The sequence below is a fragment of the Nannobrachium achirus genome (assembly GCF_963921795.1).
Source record: "Nannobrachium achirus genome assembly, chromosome: 11".
Classification (NCBI taxonomy): Eukaryota; Metazoa; Chordata; class Actinopteri; order Myctophiformes; family Myctophidae; genus Nannobrachium; species Nannobrachium achirus.
In genome coordinates this window covers 50,854,346-50,876,845 of record NC_137820.1, presented here as the reverse complement: position 1 = coordinate 50,876,845, position 22,500 = coordinate 50,854,346, and the positions used below count along the sequence as shown (strand labels likewise).

At 42.3% G+C, this 22,500-nt stretch overlaps 1 protein-coding gene across 2 annotated transcripts in view; it reads right to left on the bottom strand.

Annotated features, from left to right (window-relative positions):
* ripor1 (RHO family interacting cell polarization regulator 1) overlaps nt 1-22,500 on the bottom strand; it is an 83,462-nt gene that overhangs the window by 52,735 nt on the left and 8,227 nt on the right. Inside the window, exon 1 of one of the 2 annotated variants that reach the window (XM_080736054.1) lies at nt 3,263-3,455. The exons of the other annotated variant lie outside the window; for it this stretch is intronic. Coding sequence (XP_080592180.1) covers nt 3,263-3,281 — 19 coding nt within the window. The 5' untranslated portion in view covers nt 3,282-3,455. Of the gene's footprint in view, nt 1-3,262; nt 3,456-22,500 lie in introns of those variants that run through there. 2 annotated transcript variants of the gene reach the window in all.

The following is a 22,500-nucleotide window of genomic DNA, read 5'->3' as shown; positions in this document are numbered from 1 at the left end:
AACCCACACACTGCACATCATTTTGGAGCTCATATCTTTGAACGGGTAAGGGCTAGTTCTCTTGAATGTTGCCTTCAGGTATGGCATGGAAAGAGGGGCATTTGCATTTCTTTCACCATAGTAAAAACTACATTCATGTCTGGAGAGGGCACCTTTTACAGACAGATATAATGGCAGGGGTGCAAGCCCCCTTTGATGTCTATGTGTGCACGTGCCTGGTACAGATGCTTGACAAAGCGGTGGATTCAAACCCTTAGACTCCACGAAGGTGAACAGGCGCATTACCACTGCAAGACCCAAGAGCCCTTTTATTTTGCAGTTTGACCTCTTCATGTAAAGTAAACAACAGGTAACAAGAGGGGAGATCAAATCCATACAGTGGACAGCAGGTTACTGTGGTAGAGTAGATTAGCTAGAAGAGACTGAAATGTACAAAGATACTATAATCAGTAGAAATTAATGAGCTGGTTCGTACAATGTGAACCGTTGTTGAAATCCAGCTCACAATCTGTGTGTGCAGTGCAGTGTATTATACTGTATATATGTCTCTGAAATTATCCCTCTCTCTCTCTCTCTCTCTCTCTCTCTCTCTCTCTCTCTCTCTCTCTCTCTCTCTCTCTCTCTCTCTCTCATACACACGCGCACTTCCATCCTTCCTTCCTGTCTCATCTCTTCATATTACCCAATATTACCAACATCCTTGCCTCCATACATCTACTAAGCCTATTCTTCCCCAGGCAGAGAACGTTAAAAAGCCCCTACCGTCTGAGAAAAACTCAAGTTTATCCAGTAGTAGCACCTAATGAAAAACATGATAAGGTTGGATGTAGACTGCATTGTGAACACACACACACAAACACGTGGCTCACAGATGAGTAAGAAAGGACTCACAGAGTTATTGACCCTATTAATGTCCATCCATAAAGGCAGATTGGTTCCTGTGGGCTCAACTACTGAACCACAAAGAAAGAAATACCTCCTCCCATTAACCACTCTATTGCTTCAGCAGCAGCCAAACAAACAAAACCAGACACTACTATGGAAACCACACAAGTTGGTGTCCATATTATTACAGAGCATTAATTAGCATTTAACAGTCATTAGGATTGTTGGGAGTGAGCTATGAATCATCAAGTCCTAGGTGTAAATAACACGCCTTACGTAAGTCATGGTGAAGCAGAGCAACCAAACTCATTCATTTGCTCATATTGGCGTAAGGTGTAATGCAATGTTGTGGAATATAATATACAATACAATACACCAACTAATAGCAGGGGTTGACATTAAGGTCTCAGAGGCACTTGCCCGTCGGCAAGTACAGGTCATGTTCTACTTGCCCAAAGGTCATGACCACTTGCCCGAAAAGTAAGCAAACTTCACCTGCCTGAAAGTTTTATTTACCTGCAGAGTGTGCACTAGATGTGTCCATATAGCCATGCTGCTGTTCTGAAAAATGATAGTCTGTTATATACCTATTGGACTTAGATACTGGACTGCCCCTTGGCTAACAGGCGACTCACCTTTTTGGTGTGCCTTTGTTAAGTCACTTGTCCTATCTGCACTGTTCTTAGGCGTTATATGTTTTAAAATGGACCACAATAGAAACAAGCGTAGGCTTTGTCTTACCACATTAAAAATGAGATACTGTGCTTCTAATTGTTGCCAATAAAGTATTCTATTCTATTCTCTGTTCATACTTTAAGAAGTGCATATGACAACATGATTTCCTGAGTAGGAAGATCGATCCAGTCTGACAATCCAGAGTCAATGACAACTGTAAAGAGGGGCAGGTTAGCTTAATCATTCCACCATTCACTTCCACTCTTTTTTTGCGATACCATGCCTGTCTGTTTCATACAGTCAGGCAGTATTGTTTCTTTCACATTTTCTCTCTTTTGTTTCATAACAACCTTTAGGAGGAGGAAACAGGGAGGGGAGTAACATCCTGCTACAAGGGCAGTGCCAGGAAGAGACTACTTCAGCTTATGGCTGTACTGACAACAGAAATAACGTTGCCTTGTTGTAGTCAAACTGTAAAGCCTATGATACATTATGCTAGCTGGACAGCTGTAGGTGTAGGATATAACACAGTGAGAAAAATGTACAGCATTGTACAGTTATATAGCTTATTACTTATGCCAGTGGTTCTCAAAGTGGATTTCAGGGACACTCTAGGTTCCTTTATGGGGGTCTAAATTGACCCTTACAAGCCTGTAACTTACGGGTCCATTTGGTTTCATTTGTACACTGTCAAAGTTAAGGGGAGACCTTCAAATTCAAATTCAAAAGTTTGAGAACGACTGGCTTATGCCATATTACAGAACCAGGAAGAGCTTTGATCCTATGGCCAGCCATTAGTGACAGTAACAGGAATACTGTAACGTAGCCTTCATGCACTGGCCTACAGCTGTAAAGCCAATGCTAACCATATCGTATGACCATGGTGAAATACATGGTAAACAATTCCAGTAAGTTTAAATAGAACTTTTGGGGCGATAATAATATTTTTTGTACGTACATCCACTGAAAGCATCATACATCATCTTCATTCCCAAACAGTTATCAGTGAAGTGAAATCACTGGCCACGATGTGGTTAATTATCATACCTTGAGTTTTCATTCATTCACTTACTTTGGATAAGAGCATCAGCTCGATGCATTGCATACAACTTGAAATCAACACCTAATACCACAGTCCCGAATGACAGTCAGTCCTGAATTCTATCATCAAAACCAACAACAATGTAGACCTAGTCAAGGAATAGCCTATACATTTCATGACCTACGGTATAGCAGCATGTCCACTTTAATGAAAGAGTTTACAGTCAGGGATCATACATTCACAAATAGACCTAGATGCACACACATGCTCATACACACACACACATACATAATTATCGTGGACACGGCTCAAGGCATAATACTCTTAGCATTACATGCAACACTTAAGGCACTCGTGAAAAACTAATTAACCCCTGCCCACCACACACACACACCTGCAACATAAGTCATACAACACACTGCCCTATAATAGCAACAAAAACATGCTCCTATCATTACATAATAACACCACACACACACACACACACACACACACACACACACACACACACACACACACACACACACACACACACACACACACACACACACACTCCTGCCTCCAGCTAAGTACAGTGCAGTCAAACCTCTAACACTATAATAAAAACAGTATAATAACAGTAATAAAGAGGCAAAAAAAAGTGAGAGGGGTGAATGATACCTCCATAGCCACTGTACATTGTAGCTGTGTAGCTGAAACCAAGCGGTTCCTCGGTATGGACTCTGTCTATACCCCAATCCAAACACCACTGCTTCCTCGGCCCCGGCGTCAGCAGAAAGGAACTGAACTGACTGGCCGTGAAAAACGCTCTGACTTTCCTGTAGACACACTGAATCCTGGGAAAACGGAACTGAAGTTTACTTCGAGGTCTTTCCTCTCCCTCTCTCCCTCTTCAATGTCTTACTATACCTCTCTGTCCACACTTTGTCTGTCTCTCTACACAGTGTACTGACTCTCTTCGTCTGTCTTTGTGGTTTCCGTCTGTATCTCTCTCTCTTTCTGTGTTTCTTCTCTGCCTCCTAGACCGCTAACACACTGTTTGTTTCTCTTGGATGGACTGTTTAGTCCGGGATCCCCCGTTTTCTCTTTCCCAACACACTGAGACGGAGGGGAGAGGAAACGAGAGAGGGAGGAGAGGAGAGGAGAGGACAGGAGGGGGAAAGAGAGGAGAGAGAGCGCTGTCTACCAGGAAAGGGGTACTCCCTCCCTCCTCTCCTTGCCTCATTTCCTTTCCTCTTCCCTGCTGACATCACACCATCTTCCTGACACTCCCTCTCTCTGTCCAACCAAGGTATTGTTTCGGGCAACAAAAATCAGACCTATTCTCCATTGTTTTGGTCCATGCACAGTTAAGTCTGGAGTGGATTTAGCTGTGTGTATAAGGACCGAATTGTGACTCACACTGTGGAATATCTTAGTGTATCATTATGAGGAATTACCCCAGGGATATGAAGATAAACATTGAGTCTAATTCTGAAACTGCCTCACTTTGTTCAATCGCCCTGTTCCAAAAATGAAAGAGTTTTAGCCTTGTGAATTATTCCCAACACACACACGCGCGCGCGCGCACACACACACACACACACACACACACACACACACACACACACACACACACACACACACACACACACACACACACACACACACACACACACACACACACACAGCACGCGCGCGCGCGCACGTGCGCACTAGGGATGTCACCGAATAATCGATTTTCGAATATTCGTTCCATTAATCAATATTCGATTTTAATATTTCATAATCGAAAATCGAAAAAATATTATTATTATTTTTTTTTTCGTTTTTTTTTTTTTTTTTTATTTTTTTTAATACTATTTTTTGGCTTAGTTAGTTAGTTTCAAACAAAATATAGAATATAGGCTAACAATAGTATTAATGATAATAGTAAATGGCCATTGATTTATTATTCACACCAGCACCAACTGTAAACTGTGTGTAGAGTGAAGGAGCACAGCAGAGTGGCAGCTGCCTGCTACACACTCCCCTCCTGTCTCATACACAGGTGTGATTGATTCAGGCTTGATTGTTTGGTACTTGGTGGCCATCATCAAAGAAAAGGGAAAACAGTGCCCTCTGTATTGTAAAGCATCACAGAATCTGTTCTTGAGAGATTAGGTGAACAGTACACTGGCACACTAAAAAGAAAGATGAAGAGTAGTAGTTAGGCTACCAATTACCTGAAGAGCCATGTTGTACATAGGTAAATGTGCATTGAAATCCAGTAAAAAAATAAAAAAAAAATAATAATAATAATAAAAAAAAAATAATAATAATTAATTTTCGATTTTCGAATAATATTCGAATATTGCTATAGAATAATCGATTTTGATAAAGGTCCATTTTTGACATCCCTAGTGCGCACACACACACACACACACACACACACACACACACACACACACACACACACACACACACACACACACACACACACACACACACACAGGGTACTGATGCTGAGAGTGGAATACCATCTCATGGTAGAGTGTTGTATATTGTAGATGTCACAATAGGAGCCTGTCTGAATACGCTTATGAAGAAATTATTAATTAAAAGTTGCAACACCAAGCAACACTAATCATTTGTATCACAGAGAAACGTTTTAGTTCCAGGACAGGTTAAAACATGTTGCACACAACCATTCAAAGTATGATGAAAGTATTACAATTCTGACAGACACCTGCAGGCGAAGGAACTATAGCCAAGTGAAGATACCATTCATATTTCTCACTGTCGTATATTTTTTGCCATGACAAATATACAGTGAGATATATTATACAGTGTGAAAAATACTTTAAAAAAGTCACACAAAGACAGTCCAGCTGACTGGTTCAGTATTTACCCTTTGACATTTAGCCATTCAGCAGATGCTCTATAGACCATTAAGTACAACAAGAGAAAGTCAAGTCAACATTGCTATGAATACAGTCATCCATTGAAAAAGAAAGTAGCACTCAGAACTACTTCAAGGAGCATTATATCTGTTAACATCTTCCTCTTGGCTGATTTACAACTCTCATCTCCCCCTATTCTTCACATTCCTCTTCAAACAAGTGGCTCACCACTGTGATTTATGACTGGTGGAATACTGTCACGGTCACTTAGAAATCCATGAGGGAGATGACAAATACATTGCAATAACACTGATTAAGTTGAATTGGAGCCAACACAGTAATTGAATAGGCTTCTGCTGTTGCTGCTGTTGGTTGACTTGAGAGAACAGAGGTCCCAGCCAGCCATCATGTTTTTGAGCGGTGCCTCAGAGCTCCAATGCTTGACTGTGTGTGTAAGTATGTCTGTATGCAGTGTGTTAGGTATGTCTGTATGCAGTATGCAACAGCTGCAATACCACTGGGTGACCAGGTGGTCCTGTTGACCAGCCCTGACATTAATGGACAACACAAGAATTCATACATCTTAATGAAATGAACTGCTCAAAGGCACCGCTCACTTCACACTGGGTGTGATTTTTTGCTTAGTATAATGCCATCATTAAGCCACTGGTCTAACAATCTACCTTGGGCCCGTTTCACAGAACCTACGTAGATAAGCAGATTAAGCTGGGACTTTCCAGTTATTTTACCTGAATCATAGCCATGACTAGCTTTCATGAAAGCAGTGGCACATACGGTAAGTTACCAGAGAGATTCATTCTGTAAAGCAGTGGCACATACGGTAAGTTACCAGAGAGATTCATTCTGTGCTATTGTTCCAGCGTCAGGCTACAGTAACAGCCAGGCTTGTTTCAACCTGGTGCCTTTTCTGTTCAGTCAGCAGACAGTTTGATCGGAAACCAATTCGCTCTTCACAGTTATTCCATGTTCTAATGTGTGTTGCTGTATCTTCATTAGCTTACATTAAAATATCACAGGTAGATAATGCAATCACTTAAAAAGCTAGAGTATTCAACTTTTTTAGTGAATACAAATGTCCAATCTGTATGGTAGAGTATGTTAATAAAATATAACTTGTACAATTCCAGTGGCTGTATTTGGTCTCCCTGATGTTGTTTGAGTGTGTGTGTGTGTGTGTGTGTGTGTGTGTGTGTGTGTGTGTGTGTGTGTGTGTGTGTGTGTGTGTGTGTGTGTGTGTGTGTGTGTGTGTGTGTGTTTTTTGCCAATGTAATCCTCCCCACACACATTTCTGTGTCAGCCTGATGAAGGCATTGTTGCCGCAACACGTAGGCGTATTTTTCATTTTTGCCATGCATTAGTCAGACTATTGAAGGCTTTTACATTTTTCCACAAGAGTGACTTGGTCTCTTCCCTTTTTTGCAAATCAATTTTGTCACCCATTTGTACCAAATGTTGGGGATCTTTACTCCAGCCAAACAGATGCCTCTTTTTTTCTACACATTCTATGTGTTGTCACTGCTGTGGTATCCTACTGGCTCACCTGCCAGTGAGGAGCCCCCACCGGGAGGATGTAGCCTCTGTCCCACTCCTCCCGTTCATGCAGCTGACAGTAGGAGTATGTGCAGTGACAAATATCATCCTACCTGCCCGGCTTCCCTGCCGCAAACATGGGACAATTGTGTTCGTATAGAGTAGACTTTTGACTGTTATCTGTTTGTCATATAAGAAATATGAACAAATAATATTCCAATTTTCCTCATCTCCTTGTTGCCAGCAAAATACCTGTACTGTCTCCATGTCCAACCAAGCTCCAGGCTGCTTTGTATTTTCCAAGATAGATTTATTTTCTCATATAAGTCACATATTATGCATTGCTAATCACTGTGAGTAAAGCGTGGGCTTAAGTAATACAAACATGAAGTAATTGAAGTGTTGGCTGAATCTGAGATGGAGATGCAGTGCAGGGAGAATGCAGGTCAAACAGTTTTACCTGGATTCTAAATGCCATGAAATTAAATACATATTCATTTTGACCTTGAGAGCATTATACACTAAAGATAAAAGCAACAAGCAATTACTCACACACTTGTGCATGAACACACACGCACTCACGCACGCACGCGCGCACACACACACACAGACAGTAATGCTTTTACTTACTTTGGTAAATAGTAGGGATGTCACCGAATAATCGATTTTCGAATATTCGTTCCATTAATCAATATTCGATTTTAATATTTCATAATCGAAAATCGAAAAAAAAAAAAAAAAAATCGTTTTTTTTTTTTTTTTTTTTTTTTAAATACTATTTTTTGGCTTAGTTAGTTAGTTTCAAACAAAATATAGAATAGAGGCTAACAATAGTATTAATGATAATAGTAAATGGCCATTGATTTATTATTCACACCAGCACCAACTGTAAACTGTGTAGAGTGAAGGAGCACAGCAGAGTGGCAGCTGCCTGCTACACACTCCCCTCCTGTCTCAGACACAGGTGTGATTGATTCAGGCTTGATTGTTTGGTACTTGGTGGCCATCATCAAAGAAAAGGGAAAACAGTGCCCTCTGTATTGTAAAGCATCACAGAATCTGTTCTTGAGAGATTAGGTGAACAGTACACTGGCACACTAAAAAGAAAGATGAAGAGTAGTAGTTAGGCTACCAATTACCTGAAGAGCCATGTTGTACATAGGTAAATGTGCATTGAAATCCAGTAAAAAAAAAAAAAAAAAAAAAAAATTAATACAAAAATAATAATAATAATTAATTTTCGATTTTCGAATAATATTCGAATATTGCTATAGAATAATCGATTTTGATAAAGGTCCATTTTTGACATCCCTAGTAAATAGCTATTCCTGTAATGCACTAAGAGACTACACTGCCAGAAAGCATTGGCCTGTAATTTCCATGATGGATTTGTGCATGTGTGGTTGGTTGGCAAAGAATGTGCGCACGGACTGCACGCACAATCTGTGTCTACAGTATGTGTGCATGTGAGCATGATGTGTACATCCGAAATGGGTGGTCCTGTAGACCACCCTTTTCGGATGTATCATGCCATACAGTATAATGGCCGATTATCACGTTTTATCGGCCTATTGTAATGGTCTGACGACTGCTGACTCAGTAGGCTGTCAACAGCGCATTAGTATCGACATGATCTGCCGATTCAGTAGGCTGTCATCATTCATAAGTAATGCAACTGTACCTTCTAGTGGTAAAAAAAATGATAGAAAAAAAGGGAATCGAGTAGGATTTGAACCCAATACCTTGTATTTCCCTGCCAGCCGACCCTACTGCTCACGCCACATGATCCACGACGGAGGCACGCGTGAGTAGGGGAACGTGGCTACTATCACTATGGACCGGGAGATAACTAATCGAGTCAAAATGTGTCACTAACACTCAGTCGGCAGAGCATGGCCCTCCTGGCCCTTTACAATGTGCTGATAAGAAGTGATAATCGCTCAAGAAATGGGATGATAACGGTAGAAATGGACAGGTATGTCTGTGCATGCCTGTGTCATTCTGCTATATTCATAAATTCAAGATTTGTATTGTTATATCTTACAGTATATATACTAATAAATAAAGGTACCGGTATATCTTATATAGTACTCAAGAGAAAACATGTTTGGTTTTGGTTCCTCAATAGTGTAACAACAATACCAAAGAAATAAAGAATAGCAACAAATAGTATAAGGAATAAATATAAATTGCATATATGAAATATGTACCCTAGTCATACAGTAGCACACTTTGAGGTCCTTGAGTGTGAATGTTTCCTACTTCTAAATGTTTTAGTCCAGTCACAGTGTGTAGCTGAGCATCAGTCTGTGTCTACTGCTGTAAAGATGAAACGGGGGCTGAATTGGGGGCGAAATGTCAAAGCGAGGCATTAGCTCTTCACAGGAAACTATTAAAGAGGTTAGTGAGCTGCGGAGAGGAGGAAGAGGTTAAGCACAGCAGGGGTTCTCTGGAGATTAGAAGAGCAGTCCTCAAATCACTGATCACACACACACACACACACACACACACACACACACACACACACACACACACACACACACACACACACACACACACACACACACACACACACACACACACAGTCAGACTAAAGAAATCTGACCGTGATGCTGACAAAGAAAAAGGCATGACTTGTTGGACACCAGTTTGAACCACACCATGGGCATTAAAAGCAGGCACAGCTAATGTATTCTGACCTCTTTGTCGGGTATAAACCTTGTATGTCCAATGTTCTTTTTTGTTATTATTTTAAAAACGATTTAAATGAGTGAAAATAGGCAATCTACAAGCACACAATGGCTCGCATCTGCTATTTTCACCACTTTTGTGTGCCACTTTTGTATGATGTAGGGCTTTAATTTACGAGAAAAATAACATACAAATTTGAAACTTACGAGGTTTCTGACACAGCTACACTATAGATTCACCAACATGCAGCAAAGAGGTATGGAAAATTAAGATACGCCATCAAATCAGTATAGTGGTTCCACCAAGACACGCTACAGAATGGATTCTGCAAGGCTCAGCTGTAATAACCAGTTCCAGCACTAACAGTGGCTATGAAGCCAGAAGCCCTTTCTGTCAAAACCCTGTGCCAGTGACAGTTTCAACCTCGACATAAAATGTTGCGACTTTTTCCCTCTCTAAACATGGTGATCAAAACATTACATGTTGATTTCTTATGACTATCGTCTTATTGTGTTTATTATGGGATATTGCAGCACTTGCAAACGCAAATAATACCCGGAGAAAAACACTGTCCGGCATGCAAGTCAAGCTTGAGGAAAGTAGTACTTCCACTGCCCGCAATTTTTCCCAAATATTGGGTAGAGAAGACATTTGTTGTTGTAGCTGTTGTTGGTGTGTATGTGCAGCGGTGGCGGTGGTGTACGTGTGGGTACGCAGCTGTCCAAAAACAAAACACAGAATGCTCTCTGGGGCCACAGTGGGGTGGGGGGGTGGGGAGGGGTGAGAGGGACAAAGAATACCGTGAAGAAGTCTAGGCTCTGCTGAGGATGTGAACCGTTCATCCACTTCTACACATTCTGGTGTTTACACATTCCACATAACTGTGGAAGGACTCTCTGTGCACATGGAAGGAGTCATCCCACCATGGATGTTTCGGACCCTGTGTGAACAACAGAGTTGCTGACATAACAGCTGCCATGGCCGAATATTTTTATCTGTGAAGCTTAGGACAGGACAGGACTGCAGATGCAATATAAATCTAGGAGGAGAAAAAAAAGAGTCACACACATGAGGACAATACAGGAAAATCTTATCTGGTTCGAACACACACACGCACGCACACACGCACACTCGCACACACACAAACGCCTGGGGTTATCTCTATTTCACACACACCAACATGTCTGTATGGTATTTGCATGAACAAATGCACGCACGCACGCATGCACGCACGCACGCACGCACGCGCAAACTCCCACCATCACATTCTGTCAGACAATCACATCAATGAATAAGACAAACGTAACACACGGACTGTTGATTGTAATTCTTTGGTTGAAACTAGGAAACATTCTTATTGACTACAATGCCTAGACATATAGAAGATAATACACAATCAGTTATAATGTTAATATTAAGGTACAACTCTAGTAGAGTAAACATTGTAAGACACATACTGTACACTCCCTTAAATGGTAGAGCTATACAGCTGCAGTTTACAACACTCCTCAAGCCATCAATCACCATAAACCACTTTCCTCCTTACAAGTTCAAGTGCACGCACACACACACACACACACACACATACACATTCCTTCCATTCCCATCATGCCACACTATCAGGGCAGGTTTGTTTTCCTTTTGGTCTTCTATCATTCACTGTTCTTCCTCTTTTCTTTATATGCGTCACCAACCAAATCCACTTGGTTGTGAGAACTGAGAAGCTGTTGATGACTACAACTAGATTACAACTTTGGTTCCCAGTTTTTATGAATTCTGGTCTTCTCTCACCCCTAACGGCAGGGCTCTAATGATGGCAAAGTCCGTCCATAAGTCCATCCACCACTTTGGTTCTAAACAACATATCTCACAAACTATTGGCTGGATTGGACCTTCATGCCGCACAAAGGTGACCCAACACATTTTGAAACAAACATCACGCTCAATTGGCAGTTGCCCAAGCGGGCAGGTCTAGACAGGTTTTGGGCAATGCCTGAACTTGCCCCAGGCAATCGGGCATTCGTTATCGTCGGACCCTAGCCTACTTGCTTCTCACACACACGCACATGCGCACGCACTCACACACACACGCGAGCACACACACACACACACACACACACACACACACACACACACACACACACACACACACACACACACACACACACACACACACACACACACACACACACACACACTCTCTTCGTCTTTATCCTATGGCTTATCCCTTCTTCCATGTGTTACTAAATCCCAGTGATTGCTGTTCATTCACCACCACTCTTATCCTGTTCTTGCTCCATCCATCACACCTCTCCTCCATCAACATAATCATCAACAGTCTCTTTCCTTACCACCACCTCATCTCTTCTCATCCGACTGTAGCTAAGCACATTCCTCAGTTACAGAGGCTCCTATAAGTTATATGGCAGGAATTTCATAAAAACAAGGATAAAACCAACAAACATCAACACATAGTACATGCACAAGCACAAGTGTGCACTCACACGCGTGAGTATGCATAAATAATTAAATGCATGCACGTGTTGAGAGGGGAAAATAAATTAGATTGAAAATATTGAGAGAGGGAGACACAATAGCGGGGCGAGTGGGGTGGGCACTAGGTAGAGAGAGAAGGAATTTCATAAACTGTGGAATCCATAAAACCTCATTAGGAGACTTGGAGAGGCTGGCAGAGTCAGAGTCCAACACAGAAAGAAACAACAACATACAAGCCCCATACAGCAGGCTTTTGACTGGTTGTCTAGCTGATAACCACACACGCGCGCGCGCACGTGCGCGCGCGTGCGCACACACACACACACACACACACACACACACACACACACACACACACACACACACACACACACACACACACACACACACACACACACACACACACACACACACACACACACACACACACACGTGAATGGGGTTGATTCAAAGCATTCCAGTCCAATTCATAAGCAATTCATTTAGTAACATTTGTGAATAACAACATTCATTCCCACTTATGCACTGGACACTGTGCAAAGGAGTGTGTCTGATAATATATATATATATATATATATATATATATATATATATATATATATATATATATATATATCCAATCAAACAACTTAAGAAGTTGGGGTGCATACATTTTGGTGCTTTTACCCATCAGGCCGGGAACACATATGTGTGTAGTACTGTACATGTACATTGTACAGTATGTAGCTGTAATAATATTTGAATATTTTCTTGCTTTAGAGTTCACATTAAGGCTGCAGCCTACTTCCTTCCCAGTAATAGAAATGTCAAGGCGCTGTCCCCTGATGATATTCTGACCTGCCGTGAAGGTCCCATGCCAAATGTACATTTACACTATCTCTCCACCCTCTCTGCTGAGTCCTCTCCCTGTCGTGTGGCGAAGGACAGAGAATAAAAAAAGATATAGGGACACGGCAGAGTGGGAGAGCGAGAGCAGCCAGCCTGCTGCAGCTGTAGCTGCACGATAAGGCGCGGACTGACCCAGCTGCATACTGTTGTTCATTTACGTTCCCATTGAGATGTGTTGAGTGCTTACAGCTTAACATCATGCTGCTGCATTCAGAAGTCATGTGTGTGTTTCCATGTGCGTCGCATGTGTGTGTGTGTGTGTGTGTGTGTGTGTGTGTGTGTGCGTGCGTGTGTGTGTGTGTGTGTGTGTGTGTGTGTGTATGTGTGTGTGACTGTGTGTATGCCTATGTGTAGCCTATTCGTGTCTCTCCATATCTGTAAGTGTGTGTGCGTGCGTGCGTGTGTGTGTGTGTGTGTGTGTGTGTGTGTGTGTGTGTGTGTGTGTGTGTTGTTGCTGTTTGTTTTGTTTGTTTGTTGTCTGCCATATTAGGCCTTGTGTCTATAGTGGTTATAAGCATGAATACCGATGCTTACGTTAGTTCACAGTATATATCATCCATCTCATTGTGGACAGGAGGAATCCAATCTGACATCATATACATACATACATCAATCTTAGTTACTGGCTTTATCTAAAGATGCTATCCTCAATCTTTGGCGTTCTGTACAAGCCCCATTGCAGGATAACAGATCTTTCCTGTCAAATAATACCCAACCGTTTTCGTCTGAATCACAATGTGAAATGTTTGAACCCTAAAGACATCACGTCAAGCCGCACACAACTTCAAAAGTGAGTGAAAAAGTGGAACAGACAATAATTACAAGTGTCTCATCAAGGTAATTAAGTAGTGTGCACTGCAGTGGTTCCCAAACTTTTTAGCACCCCAAAAGAGAAGCCTTGTCTCTCTGGGACTCAAATAATGAAAATGGTCAATCTACAAGCTCACAATGTAGATCTGCTATATATATGTTTTCAATTTGTGTAATTTATTTTATTTATCAAATTATTTTATTGATCTATTTTGGAATAAAATGGAAAAAATGGGTCTGGACACTACTGTTTGGGAAACAATGCTTTACTGTATATATTGCATTTCGTTGGTAAACAACAGGTGACTTCAATCAAATAAAAATCCAGAGCCAGTCAGCTAAATGAGTGGCAAGCAGCCACTACTGGTAGAACATTCCTGTGTTGGACTCCTGTAACAGACTAGTCCCAGCACCACGACTCTCTCTCTGTGTGTGTGTGTGTGTGTGTGTGTGTGTGTGTGTGTGTGTGTGTGTGTGTGTGTGTGTGTGTGTGTGTGTGTGTGTGTGTGTGTGTGTGTGTGTGTGTGTGTGTGCGCGCGCGTGTGTGTGTAGGCGTCTGTGAAGTTAAACCCCAGCTGGCCAATAAGCAGCTTAACTGTCACTAGAGTGTTCATACTGTAGGCTACTCACCAACATTAGCCCGCTTAATATGGGTTCAAATCAGTTCGGAAACCTTCTGCAAGAAAAGAAAGTCCAATTTGCAATTTGTGCTGAATTTCCCATAAAAATGTTTAACCGTGTACGCGCTCGCACGCACGCGCGCTCACACACACACACACACACACACACACACACATACACACACACACACACACACACACACACACACTAATGTACAGCAATCACATACTGTAAGTAGGTTGATTACCAGAACATTACTATTGTACTTACATACATACTTGAATGTAAGTACAATAGTGACTTGAGCATGTAAGAACAACGCATGGCACACTTCCAGGTCCTGACCCAATAGCTGTGCTATAGTGTAGTATGCCTATGCCATCTGTGTCATGTACAGTCTCAGCACTTCTATTTTGCCCGTTGCCAGTGCTGAATGAGCCTTCCATTCATGTCCCTTATGGCTCAGCCTCCAGTCCAACAATAAGTGTTATTGTCTTCTCCATCTGCTTCAGTGACACCAGCAGGTACTGCTGGGGGTGCGGCTATTTTTTAAGACATTTAATAGAGAGTGAAAAAAAAAACTGTAGTTATGAAGCATTATAAATGCCCTCATAATGCATTATAAACGTGGGCTTCATAGAAAGTGTTACCGTACCTTTTACCAATACAGAGGGTTTAAGTGGTACTGGATATGCAGCTCGGCAAATTAAAGGTGAATTTATACCAGTGCATGACGGAGGACGATATCAAGATATATTACATCTCCACGATACGATTATCATGAGTGTTAAGGGGTGGGCCCAATGCACAGGCTGAAGTTGTACTCCAGGCATTGTGTGTCAATAGGTTAACCCCTTGTATAGGATAAGCTGCCAGAAGGACAGGTGAAGGGTTAACACAGACCACATGCTAACTCATCTAATGAACTTAAGCTTCAGATGCGTGGCCATGGAGAGTACATGTAGCATTGGCTAGCTCCTGTAAATGTATTTCCATTACACCACAAATGTAACATGACAGCGATTTAGATGTTTGATGCCAATAGGGTTGCCAACTCCCAGAGTTTCAAATACGGGACACTTTCTAAGGAAACATGCGCCGCCAAAGGCGGCGCCGAAAAATCGCATATTTTCGGTTATAAAGTTGGCTAAAACGGGCATTTTCCTATATTAAATCATATTTTTCCTTTCACAATATTAATTCGGGTGTCTTTGGGCCGAAGAATCGGATATTTTCGGTTATAAAGTTGGCTAAAATGTGTATTTTCCTCTATTAAATCATATTTTTCCTTTCACAATATTAATTCGGGTGTCTCTCAATTTTCCAAAACATATCGCCTAGGTCTACCTGGTCCTTATGTGCCCACTCTCTGGTTACCCAACACTAGTTTAATCATATTGGCATACAACAATAACCATTAGGTTTTAAAAACAAAATCAACGCATGCTTATGTTATTTCACATACCAGCCTGTCTGGGGTCGCTTTAGTTGGCAGACAAGATTACTGTAGTGTTCCCAGGAATACCAATATCCATGGCTTATTTTCTGTTGCTTGCCTGCTTTTTCACCTTTTTGTTTAGCCTATCACCTATCTATCATGTCTAAAATGTTTGTACACAATCTTCTGTCACACGTTTTTTTAAGACATTAAACAATGTTCTGAGCCGAGCACTGTCGTATGGTCGCTCGCACGCACTCGTTTCGTCTCTCGCAGGCAACTTTGGAGTGAACCTACAGCCCATGCTTGGGAAGGGAGTGTGTAGGGGGGCGGAGACTGTGTCTTAGCAACACTCAAAGCCGTATGTTAATAAGCCAATCAGCTGCTTACAAACAGCGCAGCGCCTCTCACAGCAATGGGATGCAGCACTTGTCTCAGAGGAGAGAGAGCAGAGTGGAAGTGGAAGCTCTCTGACAGGCAGAATCGCTGTCATTTCTCAATTAAATCATCCCGTCATTCATATTTATCCCCCAACCTTAAAATACGGGACAAAGAGCGTCCCGTTTCAGTTCAATACGGGACACGTCTTTTAGTTTCCAAAAAAGGGACGATCCCGTATTTTACGGGACGGTTGGTAACCCTAGATGCCAATAATAATAGAGATTATACAACTGATAGTTCCGACGAAGCAATCTGATTGGTTGAAATGGCTCTCTACCAGTGCAGTTAATGAGCACTAATCAAACAAAGAAATCAGCTGTGCAGGTTGTGAAAACAGTCTATGAAGCGCTCCCTATCTCCACACTATGCTAGGCGGCTAGACTAGCAGTTTTCATGTGAAGTTCAGGGATATAGTAGCTAAATGAGGCATTAAAAAATTACTTCAGCCCTGCCTACGGAACACGCCTTCGGCTCGTTCTTGCAGCATGACTGGTGAACAAATAACCGTGATAATGCACACCCTCTCGTGTCATATTAGAGAATATGCTCTGCCTTCTGCAGTCCACGATAACTCCTTGGCCTTAACGTTGAGAGTGAAGTTGTTCTCATCAATCTCATGACACCATTGTGTCAGTGAACTGACCTCATCTCTGCAGGCCGACGATGGAGTTGTGGCGCGTGGCCACACAGTCATGTGTGTGCAGGGAGTAGAGAAGAGGACACGACACAACCCACAGCATTGAGGGGCCCCCATGTTAAGGGTCAGAGGGTGTGATGTGATGTAATGACTGATAATATTTTAACTAGGGACCCCCGACCCTGACAAGCACTAAGAGTTGAGGCATTACATTTTGTATAACACGGTTCTATTGTGAAAATAGCAGATCTACATGCACACAACGCCTTGCAATCGGCTATTTTCACAATTTCTGCCTATAATATATGTTTCATTTGTCAATTTAGACTTACTAAAAAGTCCTTAAATTATCACTTTAGAAACGTGCAGAATCAGATACCCTCCATACACTTAAACTTTATGCTTGTTTGTTTACTGTTGAGTGAGAAAACAATGTTGCACATTAAGTTAATCATCTGGGAACCCCCAAAATAATTTGGGGAGCCCCCTGGGGGTCCCGACCCACAGGTTGAGAAGCACTGACGTAATGCTGCCCATTCTCACCACCTGGTGGCGGCCCGTCAGGAAGTCCAGTATCCAGCTGCATATGATTGAGTGTATGACTGGGACTCTAATTGTGTTGAGCTTGGCAGGAACTACTGCAGTGGTGAAGGCCGACTCTTGCCGAGCTGTAGTCCACAAACAGCATTCTTACACAGCTGTTTCTCAGTTCCAGTGTGTGAGAGAGGGTGCTGTGAAATGCCGCGGCAATTGCACCATGAATGGATCTGTTTTTCTATTGCCATCTGTCCAGTGTGGCAGACAGGCGACAGCATGTTTCAAAAAGCACTTTATAAATGATGGCTAACATGTCAAACCTTCATAAGATCTGTCAGCAGAAATGCAGAATGAAAGAGGCGTGGCACAATACCTGTATATAATGTGCCCATAGTGAAAGCACCACTTTGTACTGATATTTAGTTTTGTCAAGAAGCCTAAAGCAGTAGAGGTTGCTGAGTGTAATCAAGTTACTACTTTGTCATGTGAGAGTCAAGCCATGGCAATGTCCACTGGTATTAGCAGTCTGGCACGCCAACCGGTAGTGTGCAGCACGCATACGCACGCAACCACGCACACACACACACACACACACACACACACACACACACACACACACACACACACACACACACCTGACCTTGGTGTAAGCGTGTAGATCAGCTATTTCCGCCATTATTTGACAATATAACAACATTTTTCAACATGGAAACAATTATGAAGATTATGCAGAAATAATTGCGATTATCTCAAATAATTGCAATTAGGAAATGATGTAATAATTGTGACCACATAAGGCATATCGCCACATAGGCATTGATGCCTGACGGCATCACTCCTAGCCTCGCGTAGCCAGGCTTACTCATCTGCGAAGAGAAAGGCCTGGTCAAGATATGAGGCAGAGACCATTCTAGGAGGTGGGGCTGAATATTCACGGAAGTTGTCTTCTTTTCACAGTGCGGTGTTCCTGCAAACGTATTCCCCGCTGGAGAAAAATCGCGTCTACGTCTCCTGCTCCGTCGGTTGCGCTCACAATAAACAATATATAAACTAAAACATTGATTCAGGCGATATTACACCTATTAAGAGCGAGTTAAGAGTCCACATTGTGTCCAACTTAAACAACCAACCGCAACTCGAATCACAGCAATCGCAAATGAATTCCGTCCTGTGCGAGTTCCGTACTGCGTGACCTCGCGTCTTACTGGTTATTATTAACTATGTATTGTTTATTAATTGACAGAAAGAGAAGATGCCAATTATTGCTGGTCCTCCAAGTTTTGTAAACTCACTGTATGTTAGCTTCATCACTCTGATAATATAAGATCAATGCAGGTCTGTCTGAGATGAACAGCACAAAATACCAAAATGTTATGGATTGCAGTTTTAATTCAACTCAGAATCATGCCACACAATATCAAGACAAAGGGTGTCACGCACACACGCACACACACACAGACACACACACAGAAAATAACCATTGTTCGTCCTGCAAACGCCTAGCCAACATTAGATCATGTTGGGTCAGGTCATCCAGAGGAGCTGAACCACTGACCCTAATCTGTAAGAGTCTTAAACAGTCTATATATGCAAGAGGATAAGAGTCCTGACTTAACCTATACCTCACTATGTATAATAGATGGGCAAACAGTCAGATATACTCACCACCACCAGGTATGGTCACACAAATAAGAAATAACACATTAAGGAACCAGGAACATCACAAGACTCGCACCGACCTACTCATAAAATTGTCACTATACCTCGGCTATGATAATGCTTTTCCTTCACGGTCAGGCAGTTAGGGAGAGTCATGGCTCTTCAGCTACTTTAGCTTGGGGCGGAAATTATAAATATAGTTTCTCCTCCTCACCCAGGGACATGGACTCATTAAAAGATACTTTAGCTCTTGTTACTGTATGTAGGTAATACCTTACATCAGAAAATAGACTTGAGCCTTTTGGGGGGTTTAGGGTTAGAAATTAATGTTTGACTGACAGATTTCGAAACTCTACACAATTAAAACTGACTTGAAGTGATTTTTGTGATCCCTCACAATTATGTGCACACAATAATCAGATAACTGGAATTTCCTGCCTGATCTTTCGGGATTTAAATGGAATTTAAATACAACAATAACACAATTTTGACTCTGAACTGAAGGAAGTCAAGGTTCAAGTACTTGAGCCGCTCATGGGTCAACTCAACAGAGCAAGATCTTAAAGTGAGGAAGGCACTTGCATGGAGGGCCCTGAATGGCATGGCCAGTGTATGGAACTCCGATGTTACGTGTAGTGCTCAAGGGGTCCTCCCTATGTTCAGCAAGAGTACACGTTACCAACACAAATCTGTATGCTGGAATATTAAGGGTGAGTGATAAAATAGCAGCCAGGAGAACGAGACTTGCAGGACACTGCCAAAGACACCAGGAGCTGCCAGGCAGCAAACTGGTGCTGTGAGAACCAACACATGGGCACCGGTCACGAGGACGTCCCACACTAACATACGTGGATGTATTCAAGAAAGACGCAGGAGCGCAAAGCACCGACCAGCTGGCAGGATATATGGAGAACCGGGATGACTGGAAGCAATGATGGAGAGCTCGTCTGAGGACGACCTAGAGAGGAAGCTGATTTTTAAACCACAGCATGCTTTTGAAAATGGTCTTCAGTCATTTCAAGTATACCGTGAGTCACACAGTCAGTGGACTAAACATGCCAGACCATCAGCAATGGCATGGTCCTTAAAGTACAGGGTGTCCTAGTCTATACCCCCCCCCCCCCCCCCCAGGCCCACACACACACACTCACACACACACACACACCCACACACACACACACACACCCACACACACACACACACACACACACACACACACACACTAGCACACATCAGTTCTTCACATGTGCTGAGAAACAGAAGCAAAAACTTTATGTTCCCTTTAGGGAATTGAAGGACTTTGGGGACAAATGTTTTCACGCACAGCCTGTGTATTATATATATATATATATATATATATATATATATATATATATATATATATATATATATATTATAAATATGAAAAAGAAAAAAAGAAAAGGGCCCCGACCCAGTGTTTGTAAACCACTGGCATAGACCATTTTCCAGAGCGCTGTCGTGTAGCTGCGGTGTCGGCGCACAGCCGCACACACACATAGGTGCCGCTTGACAGTGCAGTTATGGTTGCCGCTCTGAGACATCGGTCTATACTAACTATGCGCCCTCCTTTTTCCCTCAAACCAAACATCTTAGCCAAAAATCACAGGTCTACAAAGTCAACTTGTCTTGTAGATCTGCTATTTTCGCCAAATGTCTGGAATACAGAACTATACGGTCACCATAACAGCAGCTCCGTAAACAATGTACTTACGGCATTTACCAACGAACTATGATGATTTGCGATGCTCTGTGTATAGTTGCTGATAATTGTTCAACTGATGGATTTCTCTATGGAGTTAGACATTACATTCTCTCTCATAGACATATCAACGCTGGTATTGTTTTGACAAAACAAATTCATTTGTGGCACACGGTGGCACCCAATGAAATAAAAGCCTCTCACTTCCTCCTTAGCAGCAAAACATCTCTCTCTCTCTCTCTCTCTCTCTCTCTCTCTCTCTCTGTCCACCATAAATAGAGTGCTTTAATGACTAGGTGCTAGATGTGTGGCAGCCATGAGTGGGAGGCACTGACAAGATAAATGTCTACCATACATCATGCCACTTCCTCAATCTATTTAACCATTGACGACAACAGGGACAGATGCTGAAGACAGACTGCGCACGCGAGTGTGTGTGTGTGTGTGTGTGTGTGTGTGTGTGTGTGTCACCCTGTGTCTTGATATAGTGTGGCATAAAATGGAGAGGTTAGGGTCATGATCCTGAGTTGAATTAAAACTGCAATCCATAACCTTGTGTTTTTGTATTGAGTGTTAATCTCAGACAGACCTGCGCTGACGCTGATCTTATATTATCAGTGTGATGAAACTAACATACAGTGAAAAGGACCAGCAATAATGCGGGGACATTATTTGCTCGTCCTTCAAGTTTCTTCAAGGCTCAGGATAACAGAGAGGCCGCGAGCTGCAACAAGTCCTATCTCTCTGCCAGATGGGTAATCATTTTATCATCTCTGCACCACAGTCACCTGACTGAAGTCATTAAGCTACAGTAACAAGAGGAAGACATCAAGCTTGTGGTAGAACCAAGCCCCCAGAACGGCTTGTAAATATTGAAGCAGCCGCCCTACTGGCCAAAGCTGGAATTTCAGGCGGGGTGAAACATACATGCACGAGCATAAGAGCGCGGCGCTGGGGTCTACAATAGGGTTCAATGGACGTCGACGTCGTTCGTGACGTCATTCGTGACGTTTGGCTCCACTGCGTAGTGGAGCCATTCCCCAGAATGCACCTGGATTAGCTACATGCTAGCACGTAGCCGTTGCTTCAAAACGCCACTGAGCACTTGCATTGAAATGATAGTGGGGGCGGGGCTCGTCCGCTCTCTATTTTATATATACTCTATGGGTAGAACGAGCATGCCTGGAATGAGGAAAGCGAGGGTGAGGGGGAATGAAGAAGAAAATACCTGGCTACGTGTGGTCAGTCAGGGCCTGAATAGTCTCTCGATTACAGACTTCCGCATTGCTGCCTTTCAAGTGAAAAGAACGACCGAACTTTTCCTTGACGATGGCTAGCCAGATTGGGGCCTGACACACACAAAGATGTTTTCGTACTCTATGTTTTCGTACTTGTGTAAAAGTCCCCTTTAGAGCAATACAATTGATGACAGGCCTGTCACAATTATTATTTATTATATAAATCCCCTAATCCCAATTATTTGAAATAATTGCAATTATTAAATAAATGCATAATCGTCATAATTGTTTCCATGTTATGTAACACTTA